This window comes from Pocillopora verrucosa, chromosome 12, assembly GCF_036669915.1.
Source record: "Pocillopora verrucosa isolate sample1 chromosome 12, ASM3666991v2, whole genome shotgun sequence".
NCBI classification, from domain to species: domain Eukaryota; kingdom Metazoa; phylum Cnidaria; class Anthozoa; order Scleractinia; family Pocilloporidae; genus Pocillopora; species Pocillopora verrucosa.
Window position 1 is genome coordinate 3,253,780 of NC_089323.1, and position 15,883 is coordinate 3,269,662.

The 15,883-nt window shown below is 38.4% G+C and overlaps 1 protein-coding gene across 2 annotated transcripts; it reads left to right on the forward strand.

The window, feature by feature from the left end:
- Positions 1-6,686: 6,686 nt before the first annotated feature.
- LOC131783220 (potassium voltage-gated channel protein Shaw-like) lies at positions 6,687-15,850 on the forward strand. Of its 2 annotated transcripts, XR_010715919.1 has the most exons (3): positions 6,687-7,579; positions 10,083-12,910; positions 15,432-15,850. XR_010715919.1 is itself a non-coding variant. In XM_059099948.2 (2 exons), exons 1-2 carry the CDS (start codon positions 7,073-7,075, stop codon positions 11,754-11,756), a joined length of 2,181 nt encoding a protein of 726 aa, XP_058955931.2. In that variant the 5' UTR covers positions 6,687-7,072; the 3' UTR covers positions 11,757-13,173. The 2 variants fall into 2 exon arrangements, 1 of the variants encoding a protein (XP_058955931.2); XM_059099948.2 differs by lacking the exon at positions 15,432-15,850 and having other exon boundaries at positions 10,083-13,173.
- Positions 15,851-15,883: the final 33 nt, after the last annotated feature.

The following is a 15,883-nucleotide window of genomic DNA, read 5'->3' on the forward strand; positions in this document are numbered from 1 at the left end:
TGTGCTGTCGCGTAATATGATGCATTTTATCTGTATTTTTCTTATTCCTTTCGTTTCAGATTCTTATTTTATCTTTAGGTAGTAAAATGGAGAATTCTGACCATGGTTAGGCGTAACCATGGTCAAAATTCTCCATTTAAAGTACAGCAGTTTTCACTGTAAGAAACTGAAAAGAACAAAAGAACAATTTGAAACTGGCTAATAGCAATTTGAACTCCCAACATGGTTAAGCCGCAACTATTAGAAATTTTACGACCCCAAGATAAAATTTCTAATACCTGCGGCTTAACTTAGCCTGTTTTACAAACTATAAAAATAGGCAATTAGGACTGCATATGGCTACTGATATGGCAAAATTTTTGGAGCCATGAAAAGAACCAGGGGTTATGTGATTTGCAGATCAAACCTATTTAGATATTTCTGCAAGGAAAAAGTCTTTTTTTTTTCCATTAAGTGCCGGAGACGTTACTGTGACTACTTTGAGATGTTTATCAACTTTTGTAGTGTCACAGTTAGAACTAAAAAAAATTATATCTTCAGATCTACTGGAAATAATTTGCAGATTCAAACGGTAAGATGTTCTCTCTTTAAAGAAAAAAATTTTCCTCCAAATTTTCAAGATAGACCGATCAGTCGTTCTAGGACATTTCTGCAAGGTAAAGCTTTCTCTTTTCTCACGCGCCATTCTGATATGATTGTGAGATGTTTATCGTCTTCGGTAAGACATTGCGAGACAAACGATAAGTTGGCACCGAAAAACAGTATGATCACCTGCCAATATTCCGTGTAACATTCGAAGCGATTCGAAGAAATCGTCACTAGGCGTTGGACGACCGAAGATGTTCCGAAACAAACAAAAGCCAAGAGCGAGGAATATCGGGTAAAACTCGGCAGACTTCGTTGTGGATTAAGAGGGCGTTCGTATTCTATTGTTACCATTGCTCACTCACTCAACAATATGGCTTCGCCTCCATAGGAGGCAGTGGCCATAAAAATTGGACATTAAAAAAAATATATGGTTTGAAACAATAGGAAAATACATTTTTGTGAAATATAAGCTTAGGCTTAATTTCATTTTCCATAACTGATTATTAAGCCCCTGAACGTTCAGCAGCTCGATAAAACGGTTTCATCCGAAATATCAGTTACTGATTGATATTGCGGCAAGGTGATGAGGGTATAAATTTATTCGTTAACAAGCGAAAATAGGCAACATAAAAAATGATTATTACCGGAGTGAGGCTCTCTGAGTCTAGTAGACGAGACTAAAGAAATTATTTCTTCCTGTGTTGAGCGTCTAGTGGACGACGTGGCGAATACCCCGTTAACGCGATCGTTCCGGCGAATTTGCGCCAAATTCGATCTGAATGACGCAAGGATCGTGACGTAAGACCCCACATAGACTGTTCCATTTCAAGCTTGACTTGGCCATTTAACTTTTGTATTTTTGGCGGTTACTGCGTAAACCAACTGAAGTAACATTTCGGTTTTTACTAAACCATTTGTCGTCACGCTAAAACATTTGAGATCAAGCTAAACCATTTGGGATCACGCGAAACCATTTCACTTTACGGTGAGTAGATTGAAGCGATACAAAGCCATTGCGGCTTACGATTAACCATTTGCCGCTAATTTAAGTCACTTCACACTACTCTGAACCGTTTGTATCAAGTCACTGAACCAAAGTACAGTTAGCTGAACCGTTTGTCATTTTGACACTAAACCATTTCAGTTAACACTTGGCCAATCGTGTTTTCATTGAATCAGTTCGACAAAGGTGGCTACAGAGTTTCTGAATTGTATAAACCATCTTTTGTTTGAATATTTCATTTGACCAAAGACGACTTGTCCATTTGTATTTAAATGAATCTCTCGAGATAAGATAAACCGTTCTCTAAAAGACAATTAGACCATTTCTGTCCATTATGAACCATTTATTATGCCTGTATTTTGGCGGTGACGGCCGCTCATAGCTTTTTCCACAATTAAGGACTTCTTTATCTGGTGATCATTTCGTTTTTCTCACGATATTAGTGTTTGATTCGGTAGTGATACTACGCGGAGATAAGATATAAGATTCTAGTCACTCTTCGGGGTTAAATTAAAAGATATCATTATATATAAATACAAAGCATTCTTAAAGAACTACATCATTTTGCTGGGGCGGTTTCAAAAAGAAATGATGTGGTATAGTAATTGATTTTTTATTGCAGTTTCCCTCGAACTGTCTTATTTTTTTTTTGCACTTGAAATCCCAACAGGAATCGTCCGCGGTATAGTATTAGAGCCTTCTTTCACGTCAAAAAGGGTTTTTTTCTGTAGTTACTACGTAACTTGAGCCTTAAAGTTTAGCTGACAGAGAAGAAAATTTTGTCTTTACGTGGGTTAGATATGCAGGGAGTATTTTTCGCAGGTGTGAAAATAAACTTCTACATCATTAATTTTTTGAAAATAAAACATGTCCAATATCTGGGTATTGAAATGTAGAAATTAACCAATTATGATAGAGGTAATAAAGGTGATATTGGTACTCACTCTTTGGTATCTAAGTCGCTCGAAGACGCGGAAGAATGAAATTGCTTTTATCGAAAATCACGAATAAATATAGTCGTAGCTAAATTACTTATAAATGAGGTAAGAATACTTGGTTTCCTTTTGTTGGTCTCTCTGGGTACTTAGCTTTTTGGCAGTTTGTTTAAAAATTGTCACAAGCTATAATTGTTTCTTGTAAAAAAGAAGTAGCCTTCTTGACACTGTTTATTAAGATAACGTAGTTTACAGGATTCTTTGTGGATGCCGTAAAGTTTTACACGGATAAGACTGGAAAATCCTTGCAGAACAGAATCAAGGAGTGTGTCTGAGACATTTGACTTGCGGTACACCAACCTTCGGCGATTCAAAGCACACTCTTTACATTTGACACCACCTGCTGGGAAATTACGTAAAGGTTATGAAGTTCAACGTGTTTCTCACAATTTTTCGGAAAAAAAAAAAAAAAGAAAAAATGAAAACAAAGGGAAAGGTGACATTTCGAAAGCTAAACTTTAAACTTTTCTAATCAGGCATTGAGTTTAATCAACCTTTAGCAACTGAGTTTCGCGCCTAAAAAAATTATGATAAAAAAAAAAAAAAAAAAAACGCTCACCGGCCACAAAGTTAACAAATCGTCGATGGTTGAACGTGGTCTGTACCCTCATAGACAACGATATTCATCATCACAGTGGTCAGAGAGTCCGCAAAACGTGGTAAATCATCTCCGTTACATGATCATTTGAATGGTTCTCAGACCGCAAGTTCTTAGTTTCATGTCGTTGACAGGCTGAAATCCATATATAAAAATTATTTTTGTCAAAGAATATGTCCGATTTGGACTCCACTCATTCCTACCGCCATTACTTATCTAAGCTAGTTTAGTCATCTTTTAATCGACGGAAATCAAAGAGAAAAAATTAAAAAAAACATCAACTTGCGCGCGAGTGTTAAGAAATGCCATAGTTTGGCTTGGCTTGTTTTGTTTGAGCTTGGCTTTTTTCTGATCCAGCGTGGGCGAGAAGAATCCCAACTCATCGCGAACGCCGAGGAGATTTCGAGGACGGAAAAAATCATTGCGATACTCAAACGTTTTCAACTGGAAATATGCACCACCCCTTATTCAACACATTTCCAAGGCCAAGAAAAGGAAGTGGGGTGCTGCTTTATTTAACAAATAGAGAAGCCTTGACTATTCTATGTTCTGTTGTAAAACACACAGGAAGCGGCCAGAGAACTGAATTCCCCACGCATTACCTTCCATTTTCAAACCAAACTTTACTGCTAAAGCGAACATCAGTGTCGTCCGCATGCTCTAGAGGTCTTTTCTCTCATAAAGTACGCTACAATGAAGCCAATCCGTATTAGAATGGTTGAAATAATCTGCAGTAGTGTACAGACTGAAATGGTTCAGCGGATCGAATTTAACACTTTTTCCAGAAGTTTTTTCTTTTAGTCTCTAGAAAAAAGTCCGGGAAGTGGTCGGACATAGTACAAGTTGGCATATAGCGTGACAGCCTTATCTCAGCCCAACGTTAGCAAATAGCAAATCAGTGACAGCGCACGTTACATCCGAACTTTATAATGAACCTTCTCAGAGGGTCTCAATGGGGTTAACCGTTAACTGTTAGGTGCAAAAATCGACACCTTTTAATCGATAGTCGTAAAAAAAGTTAACCGTAAAAAGGAAAAAATCTGGTGACTACAATGGAATTATATTAACCGTTAGCCGGCCGTGAAAGCCATCATCCCAATAAGACCCTCTTCTTATATGAGGGCCATCAATAGTTTAACACGAAGTGGCTTTCAAACAGTCATTTTACAGACTTACTCTTCTATAATTAGTTTGAAATGGTCGAGTTGCCAAGCTTGCGCGCTGTTTTTTCAGTCCACCCACCCCACCCCTCCCCTCCTGTCTCCAAATTGAATTTTTATTCCGCCATCCTTACTTGGCAAACAATTTTCGTGGGCTGAGTTTATACCTGTCGGTGTATTAATAAGCGTAATAAAGTACCCAAAAAAAAAAATACGCGCTTGTGATTGGCTGAAAACGAGTATATTCTCATGAAACACAAGTGCAGAGTTGTAACACGAGTGCAAATAGCGCGCACGCTTTCAAAATTTCGTCTATCTTGAATTTCTGTGATGTTTTTTTCATTTACATTATTGACAAATAGTGGCATGATTTCTCTTGTAATTTGGTTTAATAAGCACCTATAAATTTTTCAAAGACTACATCGAATTGCACTTGCCCTATTAGCTTGTGCAATTTTGTTATCTTTGAAAATTTAACTCGTACATATTAACAACAAATTGCACTCGAAATCATGTTATTACCTATACAAAGTTTCATAACATCAGGGGTTTTTTGTCACAACGGTTACAGGCGGTCTGCCTCCGCCTGAAAGACCTCCGATCACCCTCTGTGTACCTAGCGGGCAGGCTCTTGTGTTGGGCTTTGGCCTTGCGGCAAAGCCGCCTATAATCCGTCAGCAGCCGCTTATAAAAAAAATTATGGAGTCCCGAAACTGCGTCAGCGTAGAACATTATCATGTGTGGAATAGCCAGGAATAGCCAATCGCGCCATCAGGGATATTGATATTAAAGCTAAGTATCAACGTGATGAAGAAAAAAAAACGACAATTAAAGATAGATACTGAAAAAGTTCTTCACATTTCGTTTTCGATTTAGTATTTTTTTTGTTTGTTTGTTTGTGTTTTCCTAATGCTTCCTACATGTGTAATATCTTTGCAAACCGATTTGGTGTCTGAATCATAAAATTTTCATACGCAATAGTCAATACCTTTGTTGGTAAGATTATCGTTAAAAAGCTATTAAAACACTTACTATCTAAAAAACAAATAGAAAATTAATTTCCAGAGTTTTTTTTTTATGCAGATCTTAATTAAGATCCTAAAATGCAATAATTCAAATGCGCAGTATTGTGCAATCATTCTGGAAAAGGATGTTTTGTTTGTATTTTTCATGGACAAAAAAAAACAGATTTTAATGGAATTTTAACATCGACCAGTGAAGATGTTTTATCAAAGCGAATAGTTGAGCACGTAGAGTTAGTTTGATCTTTCTTCGGAAGTCGAATATGATTAAATGTTTTGCGATAAATTTTGTTTCATTTGACGCAGTAAATTCTAAGAGATATTTTTTAAGATGTGAGCGAGATTAAAAGCAGATGATTAATGAGCGGAAATTACGAGAAGGTTTATGTTCTAGAAGATGTGGTGTAAGAGACGGTTCGTGACACGTTTATGAGCGATCAGGTTTATTTTTTTTAGTTTTAGTGCCTTAAAGAGAAAAACATCTCCATTTGCTTTTAAATGATCCAATTAATCAAGAAGGGCATTATCTCAGCTTCCGGAGTTAATTGATGAGTCCTCGGTCGATTGGCAAAGGTGCCGTCGTCCGCGGTTTTCTAATTTGTGCCAAATACACTTTATCAATTGTTAAAACATGGACTAGATTATGGCAAAATCGCTGCACGCTTGGTTTTCATTCCTCACGAGACAAAACAATAAAACAAAATGCAGAACCCCCGTAGGTTTAAGTTGTCCACAGGCAACACCAGTAGCGAGAAAAACAACTCACCTGTTTATACTTTTATAATCACAAACGTTTTTGTTGCAGGAGCCGCTTATAGTTCTTGTGAAAAGCTGGTTATTATGGCTGACGGGAGCGAAACAGAAACAGCACTACCGAAAATAGAGCCAAAAGTTGTCGTTCTTGACCGTTTTAATATCTGTCAGTTGTCGACGGTTTAAAATGTACATATTTTGCCTTTAAACTAAATATATAAAGCATAGAATATAATGTACAATGGCTAATGCCTCATTTTGTATTCTCCGCCGAGTTTTGTCTGAACGCGTTGGGTTCTAACTACAAACCACAAAATGAAAATCTTCTTTAGCTAGACCACAAGGAATAAAGATAAGACCCACATTTTCAATACTTCAAAATTTATAGCAAAGTACGCAAAAAATTTGCATTTTGTTATCTTGTGTTTACATAGGTGACAGAAATGATGACAGGGTCTTGTTTGGCACTGACGCATTTTTGAAATGATTTGTCAATATCGCGTTTTCCGCGCCTCTTCATTATTACACTATCTGCATGTTTCAATAACACAGAAGGGAGCCTATTGCTAAGCGCTGTGAACTGCACTTATAAAAGTTTCAGTGCGCATGGAGAGAGCTGAATTGTATGGGCAGTCAAACAGCGCAGGTAACATTACCCTGATGTGCTAACCCACGCCGTTCTTCGTTTGCAGTTCTCTCCGTGAATATCACCTGCTATTGACAACAGGCAGCTGCCCATCACGATCTGGGCAAAAAAAAATAATAATATCCTTCATCGGTTGCGGAATTGTCTACGTACAGCAATATCTCTTACAGCGCTGTGGCAAAAGTTCAAAGGGGGAAAAACCACACATGCAAAGCCGTGTTCACCGTTTTAACGATTACTTTTTTAATACGGACAAGCGCGCAACAGAGACTCCCAGCTTAGCATCACTGCATCTTTCTTTGAAACTATGGATACAGACACAGACAAGATTATTATAAACGTTGGTGGAAAACGCCATGAGACGTACGCCAGCACACTTCAAACCATTCCCGACACGAGGCTTTCATGGTTAGCAGGCAGTTACCTTAACAGTGATACTAAACAAGAATTTTTCTTCGACCGAAATCCAAAAATCTTTGGTATCATTTTGAACTATTACCGCACAGGCCATCTCCATGCGCCGAGGGATTTCTGCGGTCCGCTGTTTCAAGAGGAGCTGGCGTTCTGGGGAATCGAGGAGAGGGAGATGGAAGCGTGTTGTTGGCCATATTACACGCAACACCGAGACGCTGAGAAAAATTTGAAGGATTTTGTAGGACCTGAGTTTGAGGATTCTGATGAGAACGACGACGACGAATTTTCACCGGAATTCGATTCAACATACGGTCAGGCCACTTCTTTGTCATGGTGGACAATATACAGACCTAAAGTTTGGGCCGTGTTGGATGATGCTCATTCGTCTACCAAGGCTAAGGTATTAAACATATTTGAGAAATATGTTATCACTTTTTTTGTATAGATGCGTACATCCGGTTTAAACTCTGTAGATCACGATTTACAGATGAGTTCTTTTATGTGACTTGATCTGTTGCTTTTCTGATGAAATGATTTATTTCGTTATAAGACTCAAGATTGAAAGATCTTCCTTTACTGTCGTTTTTCTAATTGAAATATATCCAACGAAACCTGATCGGGGAATGAAATGAAAGTTTTCAAAATAAATTATCGCAGCGCTCGCTAAACAGTGCACGAGGAATTATTTACTTGGTAGGTTTTGCCTCCTGAGTAAACAGCGGCTTATCCTTGCTTAAACGCTCGCGCTTATACAAATGCATGAATGGAGACAGCAAATCATAGACAACATCAGAGATATTAACGCAAAATATAGTATTCAGTGGCTTACATTGAGTGAAAGCAAACTGCTGAGTTGAAGTTGAAAAACGAATTAAAAATCACAACATTAACAAATGCTAACATCGACGAATGAACTTCGCATAAATCTCATTTTTTTATTTACATTTGGACGGGTTTGCCTAGGGTAACAACCATATTTTCTCATTTTCAAAGTTGGTTTTGTATCCTTTCAGTCAGAGCTTTAGACTTTAAGTCTAGTTGATTCAAAATGAAAACATACCCTTCTGATGTTACAATTACAATAATATTAGTGCGATGTTTTGCAAGAATATGGCTTTTAAATGCGCTTGCTTTGATGTCGACTTTATAGTTTTGCCCCCGGGTCTACAAAGCAGCAGGAACATAAGATTAATCTTGCATTCCTATTTTAAATTTCTAAAGCTTAAAAACTTCTCAGGAAAAAAATAATCTGGCCGCGAAACGTTAAAATGGTCTAGAGTTTATGTACTTTTTGGGGGTATTTATGACCGAAATGAAATGCGAGACTTAAACAAGATCACTATGTCTTGCCGAATGAAAGAACCTTCTCGGTTTTTGACAGCTGGGCCATTTCCGATCGAGAATTTTGCATTTGTTTGCCGTCAGCTATCAAAAATAGCATTGTTTTCATCTATGGCAACGCAAAAGCTTATGCATAAACAGACCCAATCAATGGAAGAGCATCACAAACTTCAGTAAGAAATCAGTAAATTTACGGTGATTTTGATTCCACGGCCGTTCTGCTTAATGCCACCATTTTGAACACCTCACTCGCTTAAAATATTATGGCTTTTTTTAAATCCGTCTGATACCTTGGTTGTTAAATTAGTTTCTTTTGAATATTTATGGACCGCTTAAGTTAACACAGACTAATTCCAAGGAATCCCTTTGAATTTAGAAGCAACCAGTGCTCATTTGTTTCAGTTTGATTCTATTAAAACCCAATGGAAGACAAGGACGCTTCAAAATATTAGGGAGGCAATATCATTGCCTAGGCATTACCAGCAAAATGTATCAAAATAAACTTTATATTACTTTCACGCTTTTTTTGAAATGGTGACAAATTTAAAAAACAAGCTTATTTTATGCCAGGTGAAGGAAAATCCCTGTCAACATTCAAATCTTCGGCAGTGTTTGTATCTCATTCAGGATTTGTTTTCTCCGAAGTTCATGTTAGTTACTCTTACTGGTGATAAAAATTTCTTTCTGCTAATTTGTCCATTTTCTGAAAATTGCATATTGGCGCTTACAATCGCAATTTATGCAGATGCCATGTTTTTCTGATATCTCGCACAAACACATCAACGGATTATTTCTAATCTAGCTTTTTCTTTTATTGCTAATCATTGTATAAAGGTTTTAACACGACGTCTCGCAAGATGAGATCCAGATTTATCTCTGGCCCAGTCACAGCAAAGTTCGTCCCATAAAAACCAGCTTTTGTAATCACGATTGTCGCGTCTGTAGAATTGTTCTCTTTCAAACCAAAAATTTAATTTCAAACCAGAAATTCAATTTAAATTGGCTTTGGAATATATGTCAAACAAAGTAACCACGGTCCAAACGAAGATTACTTTGGAGTCAGATTGTCCGCCGTCTAAAGAAAATCCGCAGTATGAGAGTTTGTCGTTGGCAGACATTGCTCTTTTAGATCAGTACGCGAAAAGCTCATTTAGATCAGTGTGCGAAAAAGCATTCGTCTCATTCCCGCTTTGACAAAGTGCTCGCCTGGCACAAGTTTAAATCAATGCTAAAATAATCACAAAAAGGCGCCAATAATTGAAAGTATCTTACATAGATGTATCAGTCCACAAGCGTGGGAAAATGCCGACGACCTTTTCGGGTGCCGCGAGTTTTCACAAGCAAGTCGACTACGAGTTAAAATAACGCCCACGTAATCCGTTCACTTAAAAACTGCTGTTGCAAAAGGCTTCCTACTTAAGCCTCGTGAAAACTTTAGTGATAATACCCAAATGTTCGATATATCCAGTGAAGGGAGGGGGGGAAATATAATGATATTTGAAAGAGCATTGGAAATAATCAGTCTTGGAAGACTTCTCTAAAAGCTTTTATTCGCTTTTCAGGTCTTCGCTTTAACCTCTTTGTTTATGATTCTGGCGTCTGTGGTATCCATGTGCGTCTTGTCTGTGGTACAGGATAAAAATAATGTCTACATTAGAGGCTTTGAGTACGCCTTTTGTGCCTGGTTCACTTTGGAATTTGGCGCAAGGTTGTTATTTTGCCCAGACAAGTTGGCTTTCTTTAAAGAAATTATGACGTGGGTCGATCTTATATCGTTGTTACCTTTTTATGAAGACATAATTTTTGGTACCAGTATGTTAAAATTTCTACGAGCCGTGAGACTTATACGTACATTTCGCGCACTGAAAGTGTTCGCCTTCACAAGCGGTTTACAGATTATAGTGCAATCACTCAAAGCGAGTTTCAGAGAATTGATCCTACTGCTGATAATTCTCCTCATTCCAGTTGTCGTGTTTTCAAGCGTGTTGTTCGAAATCGAATCCCATCAACCCAAACAGAAGGACTTTAAGAACATCCCACAGGCATTTTGGTGGGCTATCATTACCATGACAACAGTAGGCTACGGCGATATGGTACCGATCACGATCCCTGGGCGAATCATTGGAGGAATCTGTGCCATACTTGGCGTGCTTATTGTGGCGTTGCCTGTTTCGGTTATTGGCAATAACTTTTCCACTTATTACTCTCACGCGCAAGCAAGGCTGAGTCTTCCAAAGAAAAAGCGTCGCTTGATCATGTGTGAAGCCAAACTGCGGGCTAATCCTAGACAAGGGCAATCACCTTCCAGTTCAACATCACTACGTGCAAATGGTGTTCACGAGGTCCCAGAGGTCGTGACTGAGACACCATCCAGGACAGGCTCTGCCACAAAATACAGACGCTACCACCGCCGTTCTAGAAATACTCTATTTGCGCATGGTGATGTCTACATAGGGCCAACGAGGTTTGATAGGCATAAGCTTCATCACGCTGAAACATGCAATGAGGAGGAAAATGAGAATGAAAGCGAGAGTGAAACAGGGAAAAGTGAATGTCCCACCGCAAGGGAAACAACAAGCAGCGGAGACTTAGACAATGTGGTAGAAAAAGGAGGAACCTTGCCACCTCAGGCTAGTGAGGAACTTCCCCGTATTTCGGCGCTCCCTAGAAATTTCACACTCATTAACTCGATGCATGAGAGCGAAGAAATTATCGAAGAGGATTCGAGGCCTTCTTCCGTTCTTTCTGAACGTCGCGGGACAAAAAAGAAAAAGCTGCACCCTGGTGTCCAATCATCTCGCCGTAAAAAATCCAATAGCTCTCTCTCAAGGTCATGGATAGAACTAAAAGCTCAACAAGCGCAATCACCACAAGAGAACGGGCATCCTCAGAGTTCCCGCGGGAACAAAGCTCGCGTGTCCTCGGTGGATGCACGGGGATCACCGCAGGAGAAGGGGCGTCCTCAGAGTTCCCGCGGAAACAAAGCTCGCGTGTCCCCGGTGGATGCACGGGGGAGTTACAAAAACCCGTGTATGGAAAAGGAGAGTCCCTCGAATTTATCCTCATCCCGGATTTACTCCGTACCCTCGTTTAAGGTGGACAGTGAGACTACCCGACTGGATAAAGGAGATATGCCTGGCGAAGAGATCAACTCAAACTCAGCGATTGTAAATGATAGCAATCACAGAACTGGTAAATCATCGGAGCACGATTTTGCAAACGGTTTTATAGCTTAATAGTAGAGAAAACTAAGGAAAGTAATAAATAGAATAGAAAGACGACTGAAATTCGTCCACAATGGTATGTGGATGAGAATATTTGCATTATCGACGCATATTTAGCGGGCACAATGAAGTTAGCTTATGAAGCTAAGGCTGGATATTCAGGGTGTGGCTAGGGAAGGGGGGGTCCTCGAGGGCCGCTGTCCCCCGCTGCCTTGGATGACTTACTATGAAGTTAGTAACTTAAAGGGAGACGAGAAAGCGTAAATCATGAATTTGCACGTTATGCATCATTCAGTGCTCATCCGACAAATGTCGCTCTTAATGAAACACAGCATGGCTGTCGACATAACAGTCAGACAGTTATGCTGGGAGAGACCTTGCATCACTCCTATCCCCTCAGCTCTTTGAAAATCCTGGTCACCACCCTGAGTATTAATTAAAACCTACCTCTAATGACTTAGCTCTTGCCCTTGTTAGGCGTGTACGTCGTCGTAACGTTGCTTCCTATTTCATTTAAGCGCTAGCCACACTTCCTATCGCGATGCAACTTCAATTTAGTATCTAAAGATAACGAAACAGATGCAGTCTTGAGTTTTTTCGTCTAGCCAAAGACTAGCAAAGGCTATGTTCAACAGTGAAGAAGTTTTTCACTGCTGTTCTATATGGAAAACGCGGGCTCGTTTTCCCATATATTCTCAAAATGAAGACGACTGTGGTTTAATCCTGGATGAAAATGATACGATAGAAAGATGAAACATAAAGAAGATTAGATTTGTATTCATATCATATTCTTGAGGCTACGTTCCTCATGATCGCAATTACGTTACTGAGCAGATGTCATCTAAATAAACTTATTGGAATTTATGCTAGTGGTTTGGACTTTTGAAGATCTGTCGATATGGTGAGGAAATTGTAAAGTGATGTGATGATATTTACCAAATGGTACTTCTCGGTAATCTTTTATTCCAGTGACAGTAGACTGAAAAGTAGAAAAATTGTACCTATTCTCTAATACTCCAGCGCCTTGTTCCCAGTCTTTCTCCCTCGCAACAGTCGCAGAGGTCACAACATTTCCCAAACTTGAGAGGGAAATGCGACAATTTTGAGTCCAACTTGTTTGATACACTTTACCTAAGAATCAAGGCGTCGTTATCTACAACCTAAAGGTATGATTGGTGAAGGTTTGGAGTTTTAGAGTAAAAAAAAGAGTCGAATATGACAGTATTCACATGGAATCTGAAAAGCAAGCAAACATTAGGGTAACACTTAGCAGGTTTTTTTGTGTTTATTAAGCCTTGTAGTGATCCTGTTCAAGCTGAACCCTTCACTTTAAAGCCTTTCACTTTCAACGTCTCCATTTTTTCTCCTTACTGTCCACCATGGACACCTGACTGTGAGAGTTTTGTGTTAAATCGAGTAATATTCCCCTAACTGACTTATTTGGTTCTTAAAATTCTCACAAACTCTTTTCTTGACAATTTAGTCAATATTATGGTGTGGAGAAATTACCCATTGATCACTGCTGAAAGTATAAAATTTGGTATTTAATGAAGTCCTGTTTGAGCTCCAATTGGTATTCTTTTGTATGATAATCTTGTACCTAGCTAGTTTTTCTGCTTTCCCTGACTATAAATGCAAAACCTAAGTACTATAATGGTGTTTGACTGTTAATTACCTCAGAGTCCTTCTGACCACTCAGTCGTAATGCATAAAGCATAACTTTCTCTGAGTCCCTGCACTTTAGTAAACTAATATGTTTTCTAGCTTTGGGTTGCTCCCTTTCCAATCTGGTGGTAAATTTTCCCCAATCCTAACCCAACCTCATCTAATACCAGTTAACTGCAGAGTTAAGTGTGGAAAATTCATGTCATCAAGCAAACCCCAGAGTACCACACTAAAACTTCAGCATTCTGTAGCATGAATTATTGTTTATGCATCTTCAAAATACTGTTATGTAAGTTTTTCTGCCCTCTTGTAGTTCCATGAATTCTGTAGGCTTAAAGCAAGAATTTTCATACAGAAAGTCAAGAATTCATTCACAAAAATCCAAAAAAGAAAAATTAAAGGTTTTTAAAACAGAAGACTGCAGATCTCTACATTATGCACATTCCAAGATAGCTCAGATGTCACAGCATAGGCTTCATTTCTTAAATGGAACATTTCCCTTACAGAAAAAAAGCCTTAAGAAGGAACAGTAAGCTTTCTCTTAACCCTATACCCCTAAAAGTGATCAGCTTCTAGTTTCTCCTTACAATATCACCCCTGAATCAAACATTAAGGTCATGAGAATCAAGGAAATGATCACCAACTTATAAAGCTCTTGATCTGGAAATATATTCTCCTTGTCAGCTCTTCAGGAAATGTATAGAGAACAGTATGGAGAATATGGATACTGATGTTAAGGTTTAAAAGGTTGAAACAGAAGACTGATCTCTACATTATGCACATTCTAAGATAAATTGTCTGGGCTCAGGCTTCATTTCCTAAATGGAATGTTTCCCTTAAACATCTACCAGAAAAAGTTCAGAGTGGTCTCTGATAATTTATTAGTTTCTTCCTTCAAATTCCCTTATATTTCCTTGTGAACTAAAGGGAGAATTTAAAACAGGATATGCAGGCATTCAGGGCTTGGTTATGTCAACCCCTCTATCATATTAATCCAAGCATTATGACTCATTGCAAACTCAAGAATATGGTTTATACATCATATTGGGGAGAAGAACTAAGTGTGGACTCAGACCTACTGATGCACTATATTTAACCCTTTAACTCCCAGAAGCGACCAACACCTAATTTCTCCCTGCAAAATCCATACATTATTCAGCAAACAGGTAATGAGAATACTCAAAAATATCAAATAGAAGTTGTTGTCTTGATCTAACACCAAATTCTTGTAACTAACTTAGAAGGAAATATGTAATAGCTGGAGGTGAGAATTGACCATCAGATCTGGGAGTTAAAGGGTTAAGACTCCCTTTTCTAAAGTCTAATGTAAGGTTAAGCCGATATATTTGTAGGGTCATTATGTTGCTGGGCAGAGCACTTGACCTTTTTAAACCATAAGATTGATCAGCCAAGCAATTTCTCCTTACAGTTAGATATACTGCTGAATCATTCATGAAGATTAAGAGAATAAAGGAAATGATCACTTAAAGAAAAAGCTCTTGATTGTTTAACAAATTCTCCCTGTGAGAACCTTAGGAAATGTACAGAAAACAGTATTGAGAGTATACATAATGATGTTAGGGTGTAAAGGCATGGTTAATTCAGGTGGTTTTCCTGTGGTGTGTCCACACTGTGGTGGGAACGGATTGCTGTGTTGAAATTGTAATATTTATATCTTAGTGCTTTGTTCACTGGAATGTGGTGTTCAATCCATCAAATTGAATATCCCATAGTTGACATTTTTCTTCATTCTTATCACCCCTCTGCTTGGCACTGTATTGATATTGTAAGGAGAATTCACATACTGGTCACTCACTGGAGTGAAAAAGTTGTGTGAAAGATTAGCAGGGGGCAGATCCAGGAATTTTTGATGGGTGGGACCAAACTTTGCTTAAAAAGAAACCTTTTTTTTGTCTTTTACACCAGTGTCATTACACAATTAGAAATATTCCAAGTTACATAAATTTTGAATACTTCAAGTCGAGCTGTCATATGATCATTTGATCTTGTTTTTTTTTTTAGGTGAATTTTGGTTTGAGGCATTTCATACCCACAGGTCTGTTTTGTAAGATTTTGGAGCAACTGTACCCTGCATCTGGATGCTGCCACTGGAGATTATGACACTAAAGGAGTCCAGGTGACAGTCAGGGTATAATTAGTGCCTATAAGTTCTAAGAACATTTTAAAGAAATATGAAAGCGATCTTTCCAGAAATGAACACTTCTTTAGCAGTAGGCCTCATGTTCACTACTGCTTAAGTAGTTCTCATTGTTGCAAATAGTACTTTAATGTTCAATTCTTAAAGTGCAGTTCATGTAACTTTGTGATTTACATATAATCACAGTCATTGTTACGTCACTTCACTGGCTCGTTAGTTTAATTGTTAGAGCACCGCATTGTTATCACAGAGATCATGGGTTCATGACCTCGTGGGTTCATGGGTTCAAATCCCACACAGGCCTTATTTTCACTAC